Here is a 19,988-nt window from a genome sequence, read left to right on the forward strand (position 1 = left end):
ATTTGAATACAAGATTATATTTTAAATAGCAGAGCGTATGTTCATTAGTATGCCGTCTGTCCGTATGGAAAAGTGAATTACACTGGTATCCAAAATATTTTAATGGTGTCATAAAACTTTGGATACCTTTATCAAATCTTCTTTTGTAAATCTTTATTGATGTAATAAATGACTTTACTTGAAAAAAAATAACTAACAGTAGAAAATAAATGGATAAAACTTAAAATTTTTAATCCTATTATGCAAAGGTTTAATGAAATATAAGATTTTCTTTAATCAAATATTTAAATGATTTGTTTATTAACAAATTTTTAAATGTGCAAAATACACATGTCTTCTTTAAACTTTTCTTTTGTTATCTTTTCTAAGATGTGACGTTATAAAAAAAAAGTTTTGATGTTAAAAACTAGAACTGACACACAACAAAATTTTACTAAACTTTTAATATCAAAGTTTTCTTCTGCTGCTGCATATTGTAAACTTTCAAAGATTGAAAAAATATGTTCAGTATCATGTTGAAGACTTAAATAGTACCCAAAGCTGATATGTGCGACACGTGTGATAGATAGAACTTCACGAAATCTTTTTCACATATTTATTTTTTAATATCTATATTTTGTAGCATCACTGACAGACCGCAGGACAAAGTAAATTTGCATATAGAAAAAATTTCACCAAAAAATCTGCCGTTTATCTTGAATAACAGCTGATCATCGCACGGAAACGACAAAATGACAAAATATTGCTCGTTTAATTTGTGATTGTTAAATAAAATTAAACTTTCTTCTTCATTTTTGTAAATTTCATGTTATTGAACAAAGACAAACTTTTTGTTTCTTTATAATCAATACTTTTTGGATTAGTTACAAATGAACATCAAATAGACCATTTTTGGCAAGTAAATGTGATTATGTAACTTACATTCTCGTTTTACTTACAAGAGTTATGAACAGGCCGTTCACTAGATAGATAGAGGTATAAAAATATATGGATAGATATAGTAATGTTATATTTATTTATAGAAACATTCATACATTCATGTAAATATGAATAGACAGAGAACTTTTGCAAAGAAGTTAATTTTAAAGATAGAGTTGAATTTATGGATAAATTTCTTATCTATTCAGAAAATGGCCTAGTTTTTTTCATAAATGATCTAAGTTAAGTTAAGCTTTAAAAAATAATTACAATTACGTCCATTAGTTGTATAGCTTAAATTGAGAAATGATTATTTCTTTCGTTAGCTAGTATTGCCGGAAAAGGGATATTTGTGAAATACCTACAGAACTCTCCAGTGCTATATAGACGGACAAGGTTGACTACTGGCAAAACTTGTTAAGTAATAATGTATTACCTGGGGGTGAATCAAAACTTCTGTAACCAAATGTTCTGTGGCGAATTGAATTAGTCGCTCACCTAAACATATCAAAATATAAAAAAAAACTGTACATAAGTCAACTTTAATATGAAATTAAATGAGTAATTATATGGAGGATTGGTATTGTGTTTAAGTGTAGGAAATTATTATTGAAAAGAATAACTTGAGCCAAAATATCTAAGCGTTTGATGACTATTATATTTTTTCCTTAAGGATTAGATGCGTGTATATAATACTAACTCCCGGATCCCCTTCTTGTCCTCCCTCATCAAAATATATTGAAACAATATTGAAAATAATAACTTTTCTCGTATTCATTCGAATCCGGTGGATAAGAACCGGTTCTCATCCTTACGAAAAAACTATGTCTAGCATCGTATTATATCCAGCTTTCTACGAATATAAAAATGTACAATCATAAGATTAAAACCAGTTTTTTTAGCCGGTGCCTTCGGCACCACGGGGCTAAAAAAAACTAGTTTTAATCTCATAATTGTACATTCTATATCCGCGGAAAGCCGTTTATAATACGATGCGAGAAATAACTATTCTTAAACTTTAAACCCTGCTGTTTTTTGTATACAAATTGAAGTGATTGTTTTATTTTTAAAAATCCTGGAATGAATAATTTAAGAAAGCCTAAAGTAAATCTATAACCGGAAGTTGTAGTAGAAAACAACGAGGAAAAAAGAAACTATTTGTATTCACCCGATAAAAAATATTTATTGTATCAAAATAAACAGAGTCGCACAAATATTTATATTTTTCTATGAATAGTAATATTGAAAAGACAAATAAAAGAAAATGATGGTATTATTACTCATTCACTAGTGGACAATCCATAACCCCATCCACCATAACCTTGTTTTGAAAACACATTATTTTAACCTGCAAGGCGTTTTCTATAAAGCTTAGGATCCTAAACTTTTTCTATGTGCGACATGTTATGCAAGAACAAGGATGACAACATCCATAAAAGCGAAGCTCTGAAACGGTATGACAGACGAACATTAACTCTTGTAGAGTGTTAGGACTGAATAAATAAAATATGAATATATAAGTTTTGACATAATTATACGTAAATTTGTTGCAAAACTTCTTAAATACAGAATTTTGTTTAAGGACATACTGACATTTTTAGGACTTGATCATAGAGATGCTTCGCTCAAACAATTGTATTTTATTGTAGTAGGAATCAGTAATCCAAAAATCAGATAAATAAGATGATTTTATCACATAAAAAATTATTGTTAAAAAGTAAAAATATCAACATGTTACATGGACGTAACGATTAACGTAAAATAGTAACGATTATAGAGTGTCTACGCTTTCTAAATCATACCTAAATACTAAAGGAATAATCATGCAAAGTTTGAAATCGATAGGACAATTCTAACATGCCTAAATTAACGAAAAAAGCTATCCGTTACGGACTGACGGACGGACTGACCTACTCTAATTGTAGAAAAGCTTCGCTTTTAAAATAAAACATTCAATGTTTGGGAGAAGTGGGCTTCTACTTTGCTTGAAATAAAGGATTTAGTTTGAGTTGGCTAAATATATGATATTGTTTTGTGTGTTAGAATGATATAAAATGTGTATATAGATAGATATCTGACAAAATATTTTTATTGGTGGATCTTTTATTTTATATCCTAGTAGAATATCTTTTATTCATACAAAGTAGTCCTCATATACTTTGCACACTTTTTATATAAATATAAACAAAAAAAATAAAATTCTTAAAGAGCTTTTTTTATGAAAATTTTAAGTTATCTGTTTCTGGCAAAAGTAAAGTTTCAATGAATGTAAACTAAACACAAAAAAATGTTTTATTGTGCGAGATAGTATAATCAAAATTTGGGAATACAGTGAGACATAGGTTTTCAATTTAATAAATATTAAATGCCTTTCTTTTTCATTTTTAAAGTTAATTTGCTGCTTTGTTAAATGTCTAAATATATGTATCAAAATCTGATATATTTCTTTATTTGCTGAAGGGATTTGGTTTGATTCTGATTCATATTTAGAAGCAAATTCATATATGTAGAAGCTTAGATTTTATTTTATCTATATTTTGTCCCATTTAATTCAGACCAAAAAAATATGTCGGATTAAGTCCCGATGGGTTAGACGACTTAACTTTGAATGACCTAATCTATTTTCAAAATGAGAAATGAAACTTGATTCATAAGGAATTACTTTATTATCAAAAGTTTTAACCTTGAAATGAATAAGCTGCAAAAGTAAACAAAATTAATAAATCATCATCAAAAATATTATACATTTTAATATTAATATAATAAAAAAATTGTTTATGAAATTTCAACTTATAAGGAAGCTCTGCTCCGTTTTGTGTTTTAAAAATGAAATGTCGACTGCTCAAAAGTTAGGTTTATGACCTGGCCAGCTGGTTAATATTAAAATAGCATCATACATAGATAAGAATATACTTAAAACTGCGATAATATTTACAGGTTAAATATCATGAATAACTCCATAAGAGATTTAAACAAAAGCCCTTTTTGCTGCCAATGCAAAATATATTTGATAAAGGTTTACTGAGCTATCTTGATTCGGATCAAAACAAAGTCAATTGTTTCAAGCTATAAAGAACACCCAGATTCAAACAAATTTAATTTTTGATATAAAGTATTTCATTGGATTCTCTGAAAATTGAGTTAAAATATTAAAATAAAATTTATACCCTAAAATGAAGTATTTTAAGCAAATAACTCAAAAGGGGCTTTCTAGTATCGCACTTAAAGCTTTCAATAAATCCAACCACTGAACCAATCGAGCTCTACTCTTCAGTGAATATAGATACAGGTCTTGCGGTGGTTTTAAGGTGTTTTAGTGGCTGGGACTTCTTCAACCCCCAGTAAAAGGAAAATCCCCCGCAAAAGAAACAATCCCTGTGTAAAATTTTAACTAAATTTTCGCAAAAATATTTTATAATTATCATCAAATTTATACTCTATATATGTTGATCTATTGCATAATAAATTTTTAAAACAAAGAAATAATTGAATAATTTGGTCTGTCGCTTCATAGGCTCAATATTGTCAAAAATAGTAATTGTTGACTCAATGGTCAGGAGAATCAAAAAGCAAAAAAATCTGATCCCTATCTTGCATAGCATCTGAGTTGTCTTATTTAACTAGGATCAATTTAAAAAGCAGCTTATAAAAAAAGTTAAAAGGCATCCTGAATGGTAATGGTCATAAATGCTAGCAAAGTATTTATTTAAATAAAGAGTAATAATCATTAGTATATATTGTTATATGTAATATGTATGTATTCTTTGACCACAAAACTTATTAGTGCTGACGAGACAAAATATTTGCATTGTCCCATAAATTGCAATTGGTTATATCTCCTTCTAATTGCTAACAATTTTCTTTAAACCCCATGATCTTTTTTTATCTTTTAGTCAGGGGTTACATAGGCAACCTTAAACATTTTTCAGAGAAAAATTAAAATTTTTTTTTTAAAAAGTAAAAGACCAGAAAAAATGACCAAAGCCTTAGTTTAAAAAAAGATGATGTGGTCAAATGTATCATGACATTTATGTTACTGTAATTTCAAAAGAACTAGTGACAACTTTAATAAAGGAGGAGGGGGAGGTGTGGGTGACCCTATCAATAAAAAATGGTTGACCCTATTATTCCTATTCTCCGGAAAAAACTGGTTATACAACATAACTTTGAGCACTGGGTATATATTTGTTTGTATACAGTGTGTTTTTTATTTAAAGGAAAAAAAGTATTGCTTCATTTGATCCACTTACCATTGACAGAAATTAATAATCAATATCTTAATAATATCTTGGTGCATTTTGTATTAGAAAAAAACAAATTTAGCAGTTTTCCACAAATTACAAAGAATAAGATTTTGGAAAAATTAATGGACCAACACCAAATTCTGAAGTCGTTATTCTCACTAAATATCTTTAACTATATCTAGCCCCCATACGGCTGGCAGCAAAGTTTCTCTGTACACACCTCATTAGAACCAGAACTGAAAGATCTATAAGGAACAAGAAATATTTAAGAACTAACAAATTTAAGAAATTTTAATTGTAGAATATTTTAACGTAATTATATTTTTAATGTGTTCTATTTTTGTTGTCAATTTTAGTCTATGTATGTCTATTTCTTTATAGAAGTCTATTTTTTATAGAAGTTTATATTTTTTCTTTATAGAAGTCTTTTTATTTGAAGTCTATTTAGGATTGAAATTGAAATGAAATGATTTAGTTTTTGTGTTTTTTAAAAAGATTTGTGTCTGTGGTACCAAATATTTTTAAATTTTTTGGGAGCTAACTGCATTCAAAGCTATTAAGACAAAACAATAACAATCAAATTTGATATTGGTCTATTAATATTTCCAAAAATCATATACAATGAAAAAGTAGGTTTCTAAGGTAAAATTTGTGGAAAACTGCTATTTTTTCTGATACAAAATGCCCCAAGCCAATGAAGAAAATAAAATGTTGGTTCTTACTATATGTCAATGGTAAATGAGTTAAGTTAAGCAAAACTTTTTTTCCTATATATAAACACACTGTAGATTTTAAATACTTCGGAATTTAATATTTCGGGATGTAAGTACGTCCGCCACGTATTATCATCCGCTTGTCATCAGGGAGGCAATATTTTTGAATCTCAGCTCAAAACTGCGTCATAACTAAAGAAATTAAAAATGGTTCCTACTGCTACTATGTGAGATGTGAGACATTAACAGTTAGAGGAAGGGGAATGCCTAAACATGAGGTTAGAGTGTCATAGAAAGCAGCCTAGCCAGTACTAGGTAATTAAGGGGGTAGGTAGGGTTTTCCAAGACTTACATAGGTATAGAAAAATAAGCAAGACCAAGGAAACACTGGGTTAACCTAAGAAATTTGGATTTGGCACATAATAAACAAAAAATGTGGAAATATTTTCAGAAAATAGTATGAAAGGAATTGATTGACGACAAAATTTGATTTTCTACCAAATTTGTGAAATTGAATCTTCTACTCTTTCTCTCACTATCTAATACACATTTAGGATTAGCTCAAATACAAATTTTCCAGATTACTATTTCTTATTATTTTCCACACTCTATTTTTATCTATCTTTTTAGATAGGCTAAACTTTCTCTTATCAATATTTCACTCTATTAATATTTATTCAATTATTTTTGTTATAACTCAATAACTGGCTTCAGTGTAATATGTATAACTTTTAATATTTTATTAATTCCCGCTTAAGGCTCAAAAAAAAAGACAGACAATCAAAGAGATTTCTTGTATTGAGTCATAACAGATGAGCAATAATCTGCTGAAATATTGATCAAATACTGTACTCTAGTCAAACTTATTTCATGTTCTTTCCGAATTCGTCATGGGTTGGCTGTCTGTTGAGTAACTTATACCCTTTGGGCGACTGGACACTTTACACCTCAATAATAAGAAGCGATGTATGCATCAATATGAATGGAGAAGTCTAGAACCCAAAGCGACACCAAGCCCCAAAAGAGGTCAGCATATAGTATAAACATAGTAAATCTACATAGAACAATACAATACAATAAGAACACAGTGCTGGAACGACCCGGCCATATGAATGGGAACAAAATGTACACAGTTTGGTGCTAAATATTTACCTCCTCTAGTCTCTTCTCCTGGAGGATTGCAGTCTGCAATTGATTGTAGCTCTCGAGAAATGTCAACATGAATGTCGTCTTCTGCCCAGCTTAACAAACCTGAAATATAAATAAATAATCAATGATATGAAATGATGAAGATATGTAATACATATATTTTTAAGTGCAATGATGGCAATATTTTACCCTGTATGTATACAAAAATAGAGCAGGCCCCCTGTATGTTTACAAAACTACAACAGGCACCCTATATGTATACATAACTACAGCAGGCACCCTGAAGGTATACAAAACTACAACAGGCACCCTATATGTATACAAAACTACAGCAGGCACCCTGTAGGTATACAAAACTACAGCAGGCACCCTGTAGGTATACAAAACTACAGCAGGCACCCTGTATGTATACAAAACTACAGCAGGCACCCTGTAGGTATACAAAACTTCAGCAGGCAAACAGTAGGTATACCAAGCTACAACACGCACCCTGTATGTATACAAAACTACAGCAGGCACACTGTATGTATACAAAATTACAGCAGGTACCCTGTATGTATACAAAACTACAGCAGGCACCCTGTATGTATACAAAAAGAGTATAGACTAGTGTCTACCTTCTTTATGATTACTTTTCCAATAATTGTTGTAAATTAGCCCAGTTTTCTATCAATTATTGGGGATCAGACTCAATAATACACAAATAAATCAATCCTGTGTTATATATAGATTATCCATGTTAAACTTAGAAGTATTTTGTTAACGTCTCGGTTTAGGGTTCTATTAAAGAGGTTTTAAACTATTTTTAATGACCCGATCCTGTTTTAATTTTACCTATCCCTGATTTTAATTCATTTTGCACATCTACATAACTAACATAACAGCCACGACTAATCCTCAACTTTAAACCTATTTAGATGCTTTGAAAAAAAATCAAAAAAAAGTTTTACCATAATTGGGTTTGGTTCCAGGTGATTTTTGTAAATCAATAAGATTCACATAAATGTAGGTAGAAATTTTCTCGTATTCATTCGAATCCGGTGGATAGGAACCGGTTCTCATCCATACGAAAAAACTATGTCTAGCACCGTATTATATCCAGCATTCTATGAATATAGAAATGTACAATCATAAGATTAAAGCCAATTTTTTTAGCCGGCGCCTTCGGCACCTCGGGGCTAAAAAAATTAGTTTAAATCTCATAATTGTACTTTCTATATCCGCGGAAAGCCGTTTATAATACGATGCGAGAAATAACTATTATTGTCTAAATGAATTATGAACATTGCCATCCTTGTTCGCTAGAATGTGTTTATGTCTGTTGTGGACTAGTATTGTTAAAAATAGACACACATAACAAAACAAACAGTTTTGCTTAGACTAAACTTAATTTCGCTGAAAGCTCAATTTGTTTTATGCCATAAATGTATATTATACTGTATGTATATTGCATGTCAGTGTCACTGTGTATTTTAATTCAATCAAGATATGTTGAAATAAAATTATAAATCACCAAAGTAATGCGCTAGAGCTCCTTTCAAAATGTGCAAACAAATATATGAACAAATATAAATTTTAGATCAAGTTATTGTACAAATTAACTTTCTAAAATTAGCTTTTAAAATTCGACAAAAGAGGTTCTTTATCGACAAAAAAAATTTCAGAATTTAAGAAACAGCATATTAATTACTTTAAAATTGAGGTTTCACATTCAAAAACAAATTGTCAAGGGGTTCTTATTTAATAAATATTTTTCTATTTCTGGTATGATGACAATTTTTGTTGATTACATTACAGACAAGTGTGGTATGTATATTTTATGTAGATAAAATATATGCATTCTCTCTATCATCTAAGCACTTCAATATATTCAATATCCGAATAAATTTACTCAACCTAACAAAATTCATTAAAATGAGTATACATAATAAAATATTTAAGAATTTAAAAAGTCTCTGTATCATTTAAAGTGACAACATCTTTATTAAAGGATAGATTTCCATTGATTTGATATTAAAGTCCCTGTATCAGTTAAAGTGACAACATTTTTATTAAAAGATAGATTTCCATTGATTTGATATTATCAGTGGTTGTCGATTTTTTGATGCAATTCGCAACCCTCTTTTTGTTTGTTTATACCTATTGAGAAATCTCGAGACAAAATAAACACACAACTATCTCATAAAGAGAATATTCATTAGAATAGGACTAATTATACCCAAGTAGTTTTCAAGGCATTAGAGAAGGTTTAGTCTTGTTATTAAAGAAAACGCTACAGTCATGCAATCTTTCAAGTCTTTCGAAGTTACATGGTAATATATGATTACAAATTTCTAGTTTTATTTTGTTCGGATATATTTTATTATTAATTTGCCTTCAAGTTTCACAAAAAAAACACTACAACTAAGCCTTTTTTAAAACTTCTAGCAACAGTTTAGAATAATTAAAGGAAACAATTGGTCTTATACAGGGGTACTATTCTTCAATTTCTTAAATTTCAGAGTAAAATTAAACAATAGCATTTCTTCTCAAACTTTAGGCATAAGCTTAATTAATCTAAGCCTTGGCCACTTTTCATTATAGCCATATAAATGTATCTTGCATGTAATTGACGATTGATGCAATAATTAACTACATTGTAGAATTTTGTAGTTTGTTTCTTGATAAATTTAGTTGTAATAATAAGTTATCTCCTAGTGTGTTTATTTTTATATTGAATGATCTATTTGGTCAAAGTCAGTATCCTAGTTTAGTGAATAAGGTCTTTCCGAGTCCCAAACAAATAAGTATGGACGCTAAATTGCTTTTTGTGGTCACAGCATACTTAACAAGAATGAAGATAAACATAGGAACGGGACAAGCCAGATTTAATATAGTAATAAACAATATTCATTATAATATGCTTAGCTGTGTAGTTGTACTCTCCCTGTAGAGATCTATGAACTTTGTAATTTCATTTTTTTGGTACGAAAACCCGCTTTTTGATCTTAATTTCATAACAAATCTCACTAATTAACCCAACCGTTTATTTTATTTTTTTTTAATATTTTTAAATTGCAGTTAGAACATAGATAAAATGATCCGTGATGAATTAGTTGAAAAAGTTATTTGAACCTACTTTGTAGCTATATAATTTTTGCAATCATTTTTAATACAAATAGGTAAACCACAAAGAAAGAAGAAAATTTATTAGGAATCTTTAGCATAAATAGGCATTAGATAGCTAAAAAGTTATTACACATTTATTTCTTCTTGATTTTACCTTTATCCCTGGAGTGTTTATTGTTTGCTTGCATGATAACGTCAGAGTTCTAAGAATATTTTACAACAAAATAATAACTATCTATTTATCGAGATCAAATAAGATATTTGAATGTTTTTTTTGTCTGTTTATGTACTCCAACGGCTACACCATAAGCTCAATAATTTTTAAAAGCTTAAAAGGTCCTCTATTTGTAAGCTTTTCTCTTGGTTTTTTAACAGGTTCAGGAAATATTTGTTAAATTTGTAATGATAACCAAATCAGAGTCAAGAAAATTAGTTTATTATTACGATTATATCATAATGATGTTTGTAAAAAATTATGAATACTTCATTTTCTATGCCCTTTTTGTATTTGTCTTACTGCAAACCTTAAAAAAATCTATAAAATGTTATTGGTGCATTTCATTCTTTTTATAACTGAAAAAATATTTATTTTTATTCTGTGGTGGTGCTACATGCAGAGCCATAAAAATTGTCTATGAAATTAAGAAATATCTTAATATTTAAAAATGGGCATTGATATAAACATGAACATATTTATTTTGGCATTGATAAGTCATAAAATCAAAAATATATGATACAGATACAATTAAAATTATTAGGTATAACAATAAACTACCAAATCCTATTAAGATCTCTATGGATCTGTCAACTTTGCAAAATAGATTAAACAAAGGTATCCTGGATCCCATTAAACTTATAGAACTGAGGTTGTATCGCCAAGAAAAATAAAAATAGCTCTTATAAATTAAAGAGGTAGTAAAAACACTTATAAATTTGCTATACAAAACTAAAAAGAAATAAAGTATAATGGCGAATAACTGCACTGATAAATATAAGCAAAACTATTCCAAGCCAAGGAGACTCACATACAGTTGGAGAGGGTAAAGAAGGTGGAGTTACCCGACAGATCATGAAAGTTAAGCTTTTTACAGGAATAAAGTAAAATAATAGATAGAGCATGAAATAACGTAAGTTTCTTAGATATATGCAACATAGCACCTCATCATTTTTACGCAATCAAATTGTTTTTGTTAGTTTGAAAGGGAGAGTTTAAGGTATAAATTGTCTTTCATGTTCTTTAAAATTACGATCCCCAATCTCTGCAGTTATCATTCTCTTATAAACCATAAATCAAGGGAGGGAGGTATGTGTGAGTAAGGTAATGGAGGGGGGTAGCATAAAAAAAGTAAAAAGAGGAGAAAATGGGGTAACATGAAAATGACATGGAGGGTAGGGCTATAACGTGGAGAAAGACAGGTCGACTAAAAGTTGGAAAGTAATAAGATTCTTTGGATCAGGTCATAAATACGAAGATCCTTTTCTGCAAAGGCAGATCAAAAGCACATATTATCACCTTATCAAAACCAAGATATTAATCGATCTGTAAAAAATCAAAAAATATACACAGTTAAAAAACGCACCCATCTTTGCATTATTGCCAATTAACCACTCCACATTTCTGTGGCCTTTTTTGAATGTTAAGTGGTGTGTCTACTTTAGATGTACGGTCAGCTTTTTTGCCCCTGACAGCCAATAGTGTTAAGATATCACTTTGTATTTCTTACCTGATATAAATCTTATTTTTAACAAAAGAAAAATGGAAAGATCATTAAGTAGGAACAAATGGTAAAAGGATTGTACTTTCTAAATCTTAATAAACATAAAAAGACTGCATGAAATATAATTTGTTACTGTTTTCAGTATGATATTTTTACTGTCTATTTTGGGTATAGTCCCTTTCGTGGTAACGCTTTTGAAGGGGTGTTTCGTCGAATTTTCACAGTAGCTTTTAAGGTTATTTTAGGTTAGGTTAGGTTAAGTTGGGTTAGGTGATTGTCCGCCAGAGTTAGGCAATTGGCCCTACAGGGGTTAGAAATAGGGGAAAAGCTACTGCGAAAATACGACGAAACGTCCCTTAAGAAGCGTTTCCACATAAGGGACTATACCCTTTATTTTTTGTTATTATACATCATGTCAGTTTTTTTAGTATGGTGGCTAATCTTATTACTATTTGTGTCTTCCTGTCCAAAGCAATATCCAGCTTGGTTTTAGATTATGATATAATGCTTGTCATAGCAAAAGCGTTGTCCGTCTTGTTTGGCTAAATTATCGGATAGCCGTTTGATTTGCTTTGCTTGACTTGAATCATGGTCTGAAAACTAAGCTGGGTATTATGGTTTGACCGACCATGTTAAATAAATGTTTTCATTCTTTTCATTATTAGTTCTGCTATTTAAATTTAAAGTAAACAGAAGTCTAAGATAAAACTTTAATGTATTTTTATATAATCTTTATATATATTTTTGAACAGCATAATAAGAGATAAAATAACTTGTAGAGTAACACTGCTAGTGAAAATTTGTTTTGGTGGGCAGAAACGACTTTCACACAATATACGAGAAAACTTTACATGCCAGCCTAAAACTTATCATATAGGATAGTTTGCATATCTACAGCAAGGATTACAATATCCATAGTTTTCATATCTACAGCAAGGATTACAATATCCATAGTTTGCATAGCCTCTTAATAGTCCATAAAAAGATCCCTGTGGTAATTAGGGTGTAACAAACAAACAATAAACATACCAATCAAACGGAACAATCGTTTTAAATGTCCCAAGGGACATACAAATGACCAAAAAGCATTGAAAACTTTTTTTAAATTGGTGGAAGAAGTGAAAACTAGATGCATTTTTTTCAAAAAGGCAAAATAAGTTCTTATAAATAGAGCCTAATAATAATTTTCTCACAAAATGTGTGTATATATGTGAATGTTTGTGTGTGTGTTGTGAGTGTAGAACTTTATTCCTAATTCAACCTTGTAAGCTTCATATTTTAATTTTAACTTGGACAATAGTAGATGAAAATTTATTTCATAATTTAAATGTAGTTAAAATAATCTAATCCTAATCTCAATTATTTCACATAGGGGAAATTTGATGACTAGATAAAGTATTGAAAACGATATATCTGTGTGTTGTGTACTATATTAGAATTTAGCAAAGTGTTTGATACATGTTACAATTCCACAAGAAATAATTTGATCAGATAAACCTTTATCCTAATATATAGAGTAGTAAGCTATTTTTGTCTGTAGCGAAGGATCTTGCTAACCGCTCAACCAATTTGGTTCATCAATTTGAAGAAGCTTTATCAAGGTCTGTGTTTGGCTTTTTTTAGGCTTTTTTGGTTAAATTCTTGAGATGGTTTTGGGCTATTTTTCTCCCCTTTCTCTAGCCCTGCTAATACAAAGCCCCTAAATGCTAGGGGCGCATCAGCTAGTATGAAATATGGAATTAAATAAATATAAACAAAGATATTTGTATATAATTACGGATTTTAGAATGACAGACGTACGAACATTGTATAATTATGAATAACCTGTGCCACTAGAGTGGTAATCTAAACACGTGCAAGACAAGGTATTCTCTAGTACTCTTTATTTTTACAACAACTCTAAGCTCTGTAGACTTTAAGAGACACTCTACAATGTTATCATAGGCGTCCAAGGGGGGGGGTAATGGGCCATTTGGCACCCCCAAACGATTTTGGGGGTGCCGTAGGCACCCCCAAAATTTTGTGAACAATACCCCCCCCAAAAAAAAATTACCCCTACCTTGGGGGTGCCGTAGGCACCCCCAACGATTTTGGGGGGGGTATTTACCCCCCCCAAACCATTTTGGGGGGGTAAATACTCCCCTCAAAATAGAAAATCTCTAACAAAAAAAATTTTTGCGCCCTTCGCGCGCATTTTTAATACTAAATTTTTTATAAAATTTAAATTACCCCCCCCAAAAATTTTACCCCGGGGGTAAATTTTGGGGGGGGTAAACAAATTTTACCCCTGCCAACAGATTTCAGGGGGGGTAATTACCCCCCCCAAGCAAATTTTACCCCCGGGGTAAAAATTTTTGGGGGGGTAAAAAAAATTTGCGGCGCGCTTCGCGCGCCATTTTACCCCCCCCAAAACCGAATTACCCCCCCCTTAAAAAAATTTTACCCCCCCCAAAATAAAAAGCTTGGACGCCCCTGAATGTTATTGTTTATTTCATATAAAGCTATTTTAATATTTTGCAATAAATATATAACAAATGGAAATAAAAACTTTTTTTAAATACACAATAAACTAATTTTTATAGTAATTTGAGATTGTATTATTTTACATTTAAGCGTCATAGCAATGGGATAACTTAGCCCAACATAAGTGACGTGCAATAATCCTATATTTTTTAATGGTTTTTATGGTTTTTTTTCATTATGAATAAAAGAAAAATATTTAACCTGTGAGTGTCCTTTTTAATTAGTTTATTATTTTTCAGCAAAGGCAATATAAAACAATAGAGTAACAAGTTTTTTAAAAAAATATTATGCTAGTAAATATTGGTACTTTTTAAGAATTAACATGGGACAAAGCACTGAAAAAACAAAAACTTTATAAAAAGCTTATTGAAAGTTTTTAGATAATGCTTAAATCGCATGGTAAAATTTAGTTACTTATCTTTTTAGAAATGCATATATATAAGAGCAGGTATATATTTTTCATATCCTGAAATGTATTTTCTGAATACTCATGCCCGTCTCTGGATATACAAAATATACAGTAAACTGGAGGGAATTATAGAAATAATTAGACCCACCTGCCATTGCGGTAAAATTAGTTTGCTACCAACCAAATTCGTATAATATTGTATCATTATCCTCAAAATAGAATGCTCATTTTAATTCTAGTTATTCAAAACAATGATAATCCTTTCGTGGATGTTATCATCCTCGTTATACTCAATTAAAAAGAAAATTAAAAAGAAAATGTGTTTGACTATAAATATTCCACTATCTATATATTCAGAATATCTTTTTAACCTTTAAATTATCTTCTAGTCTTCATCATTATAAACCAAAATTGTAAAGGAACTGTTAATTTACACAAAGCAAGGGACAAAATGGTTTTTCTGTGGATAGAATATCCTTTCTCGTATTCATTCGAATCCGGTGGATAGGAACCGGTTCTCATCCATACGAAAAAACTATGTCTAGCATCGTATTATATCCAGCTTTCTACAAATATAGAAATTTACAATCATAAGATTAAAACCAGTTTTTTTAGCCGGTGCCTTCGGCACCTCGGGGCTAAAAAAACTGGTTTTAATCTCATAATTGTACTTTCTATATCCGCGGAAAGCCGTTTATAATACGATGCGAGAAATAACTATTCCTGGATAAAACTTGTCCCTGCCAATGTAAATGCGACAATTTGCCAAAATTTTAATACACATGCAAATTCTTTTTCTGCAAACCCATAGACAAATATAAATTAGAATAAAATTTGGTTAATTCACTCAGACTTTTAAATAAAATTTAAGGGGGGTAATTTTGAATTTTAAGGTTAATGTCGAATATGTACCCTAAAAAAACATTAATGCTGTTCTTGAAGCTATTTTTTATTAATATAGTCGACAGTATGACCATCTACAAGTATAACCACTTTATAAACATATATTTAGACTATGTTCTTCTAAGAAACAATTAAACATGTACTCTCACAACCACACATACACAACAACCAAATTTCAAAACTCTCTCTCACACACACACACCCTATTCTGCATTTTTTGTAAAATTCTTTTATTTACTCCGTGATTCATCAAATAATAGTTTAATTATGATTCTTTAGGCAATTTAGTATGATACTTAATATAAGAAATAGCTGATAATTATAATAAAAGTACATGAATTTGAAATCTTTCAAAAATTTTATTATTAAATTTTATGTGGATACATATATGTAGATTGTTTTATTAACTTATCCTTTTTATTATATCGATTAGCTACTAAACCATTTGAGCAATTATTCAAAAAGAAGAAGATAAAAATGCACTTTCCCTAATCTTTCCTCCTCTGAGATAAGTGTAATTATAATTTAAGGAAAAATTATTTCCCTAGTGATATTAATGTATAAAACAAATAATTTTTCTACTATCATATTGAGTACGATTAAAGAATATCTTAATTCTTTATCAATTTAATTCAAACTAAAGAGTGATTTTCATATATTTTTAGTTAGTTGAATATCATAAATATTCATGTATGGATATTAGGGTGGGTTCATATCGGAATTAGACAAAGCGGGGATATGCAACAGATAAAATTAACCTTAAAAACATTTCTGACCGAAAAAGAATTTTAAAAAATTGAGTTTTAGAACACGACCACTTAAAAATATAATTCATTACTTATTAGTATGCAAAGACGACATTCAAAAAAATGTGAATCAGAACTATGGCTTCATGGTGCTCCCTGGAAAGGCCTTGAGGAGCTGAATCAGGAACTTTTGTCCGTTTCAAAATATCTCGTTCCTAGCCTTAGAAATCACTAAAAAAACAAAAATTTTTAAGGTTTATTGAGAATTGTCCAATTAGTAGAGGTTTTTTAGATTTTCTCAGGCTAGGAACGAGATTTTTTGAAACGGACAAAAGTTCCTGACTCAGCTCATCAAGGCATTTCCAGGGAGCACCATGAAGCCATAGTTCTGATTCAATAAATTTTTGACTCCCATTTACAAATAGCTGTACAATTAAATGTCTGGTCGTCAGCGGTTTTAAGACTTAGGATAAATTTTAAATCATCCAAAGGTGTATTATATCTATATAAATTGAGTGCAGATCCCCGCTTTGGCCTCAGAAAAAAAATGTCCAAAATCGATCCACCCTAATGGATATATAACGAACATTTTTTAGTTGATATTGATATAAAGTTTAATTGATTTTTGCTTATATACTGAAAATGTAAAATATAAGATAATTCAGAAATTTAATATTTTTTGTGTTAATACCCCTTTCTTATTCCCTGGTAATGGAAAGAAGCCTCGAAGGAACCAACCTTTCAAAGTGTGCTCCTCAGAGGGTTGCTAAAAATCTCCACGTGTCTGACCTCCAACAAGATTTGTTTAGCCAAACTAACATATTGTAATATTTAATATTCATATCTTATACACAGTAAAGAGGGAAATGCTATCTAAAGAAAAAAATATTAATTTTGGCTTAAAATTTTCAACTACTTCTGTTAGTGTAAGAATAATTTAGTCTTTGTAAAGGTAAAAGCATTTTACAATACTAAAATATCCTATAGTAGTACATCCTAGTATGAAATATAGGTTTTCAAGCCAATTTCAGGTTTCAGATATGATCCAGCAGGTCCTGATTCTCCAGGTCTCAAGAAATCTTTGAATTTGCTCCATAACCGCAATTTTGACTTAGAGGCTTTTATCATGTCTACATTACACATCAAAATCCATCGTAGTTTTCCCGCCGACCACCGACTAAAATTTTTGCGTGCTTCTTCGACATTTTACCCAAATCAAATAAGAATTACATCCCGTTTCGGATTTTATCCCCATCAAAAAAAGCTTGGGCGTTCATGATTGTTGGTTAAAAACTTTATGCAGTATTGTTTTTAACAAAGAAAATAAAACTATATTTAATAAAATTATCTTGACTAATTTCTTCAATATTAAGTCTAATAAAAACAACAATAACAAACTTTCTGTAAGAAAAGACAAGTTTTTGTAAAGATATTGTAAAGTTAGACCTCCAGGCCAGTTCTTAAACAAACAAGATAACATTATTTTTCACCATATTCAAGATGAACGTACAAAATTTCTGGGAACGATTATAGCATTACTTTACTTTCAGGCGGACAGAATGACCCCATATGTAAAAAAGCTTCCCTTTATGAAAAACTTTTAGTTTGTAAATTGGAAAGCTCCTTCATATAATGGCTTTTAAGATAATTTTACTGCTACTGTTTTATGGTTATTCCTTTATTCTAAAAGCCTTTAAAAATATTTCATCATTATTTAAGACAAATCTAAAAACTAATTTCATGAAGGTAGTTTCAATTATCATTACGAGGATGTCAAAAGTTTCTCTTTGTTTTGAAATTTAAAAATATAGAATGTATTTGGTAATTATTCTTTAGCAAGTGTCAAACAAACCTTTGGAGACAGTTATAGAAGGAGAAGGTTTGTTTTCTTTCTTTTTTCTCCAGACTTTTGATTACACTCTTTTTATAACATTGATCATAGACTATCTTCAAATGTTAATAATAAACTGTATTTAATTAATTTATGAAGAAATGGTTATATTTTCATGATTTAAAAAAATTATGAATATGTTTTTCCATTTAATGTTGATTTAACATTACGACTTAAAGACGTTCATTTATAATTGAATGTTTAATGATTGGGTAGTAAATTCAGAGCATAAACTTCTAAAATATAAACATTTATGTCGAAATTAGGTAGAAAAATTAGTTTATTTTACTACCTTATGCCACCAAATACCATGTAAAGCTTTTATAATAACTAAGGGCTTGCCCCTAGCCTCTAAGGGCTTTGCCCCAAGAGGTTTGATCAAACTAATTTTTCGTATTTTAGATTTAAAAGAAAAGTTTAAAAATAAAAATTTTTGGGGTTGGGATTTTTATTTTTTTTGGGGGGGGTTTAGTCGCCTTAATTTTAGTTAAAAAAAATTTCATGGGGTATTTTTCATTTTTTGGGGGGGGTTGGGGTGTCCCAGCCCCCAAGAAAATAGTTATAAACCTTCCCGGGACCTATGAGAAGCTACCCTTTAAAGGAGAACCCGATCGGTTCAGCGGTTAGCGAGATCCTTTGCTACAAACAAACAGACAAACAAACAGAAAGACATAGGTTGACTTTGTATTATAGATGACACTAGCGGCTTCGCCCCTAGCCTCTAGGGGCTTTGCCCCAAGAGGTTTGATCAAACTAATTTATCGTATTTTAGATTTAAAGGAAAATTTTTTTTAAAATTGGGGAAGGAGAAATTTTTTTTTTTGGGGGGGGGTAGTCGACCTTACTATTTTAGTTTTAGTTTTAAAAAGAAAAAATATTTATTTATTTTTTTTGGGGGGGGGGGTGTTTTTATTTTTTGGGGGGGTTGGGGGTGTCACACCCCCCAAGAAAATAGTTATAAACCTTCCCGGGACCTATGAGAAGCTACCCTGTAAAGGAGAACCCGATTAGTTCAGCGGTTAGCGAGATCATTTGCTACAAACAAACAGACAGACAGACAAACAAACAGACAGACATCGTTCTACTTTGTATTATACTAGCGGCTTCGCCCCTAGCCTCTAGGGGCTTTGCCCCAAGAGGTTTGATCAACCTAATTTTTCGTATTTTAGATTTAAAAAGAAAAAGTAAAAAAAAATTTTGGGGGGGGGGATTTTTCATTTCTTGGGGGGTTGGGGGTGTCCCACCCCCCAAGAAAATAGCTTAAAACCATCACAGGACCAAAAGGTATATTCCCTGAAGAGTAGAGCCCAATCGGTTCAGTGGTTACTGAGATCTTAAGCTTCAGACGGACATACAGACATCGTTCTACTTTGTACTATAGAAAGATTAAAGCTGTAATAGATAAAACATCATAAAGTTGTTAAAGAGGCCATGTTTATGGATAAAGATATTTATTAAATAACCATTAATAGATATAGATGTATCAAGTTTAGTTACTTTAGGTTTATTTTGGTACAATAAAATTTTTAGAACAATAAATTTTGAAACAAAAATTTATAAAATTCTATATAATTTATGACCTAACCTAAAGATATTTTTGGTATGGAGTATTGAGTATGGAGTAGTACTAAACCCATTGAAGGAAAGATATTAAAAGTTGCATGCC

General features: G+C 30.3%; 1 protein-coding gene across 1 annotated transcript in view; it reads right to left on the reverse strand.

Moving 5' to 3' along the window:
• LOC145312422 (microtubule-associated protein futsch-like) overlaps window positions 1–19,988 on the reverse strand; it is a 90,488-nt gene that overhangs the window by 25,564 nt on the left and 44,936 nt on the right. The window contains exons 2-3 of the mRNA XM_080151657.1: window positions 7,028–7,126; window positions 1,355–1,416 (exon numbers count right to left, since the gene is read on the reverse strand). Coding sequence (XP_080007783.1) covers window positions 1,355–1,416; window positions 7,028–7,126 — 161 coding nt within the window. The remainder of the gene's footprint in view (window positions 1–1,354; window positions 1,417–7,027; window positions 7,127–19,988) is intronic.

The sequence above is a fragment of the Acartia tonsa genome, chromosome 2, assembly GCF_053477335.1.
Source record: "Acartia tonsa isolate MP-2025a chromosome 2, ASM5347733v1, whole genome shotgun sequence".
NCBI lineage: Eukaryota > Metazoa > Arthropoda > Copepoda > Calanoida > Acartiidae > Acartia > Acartia tonsa.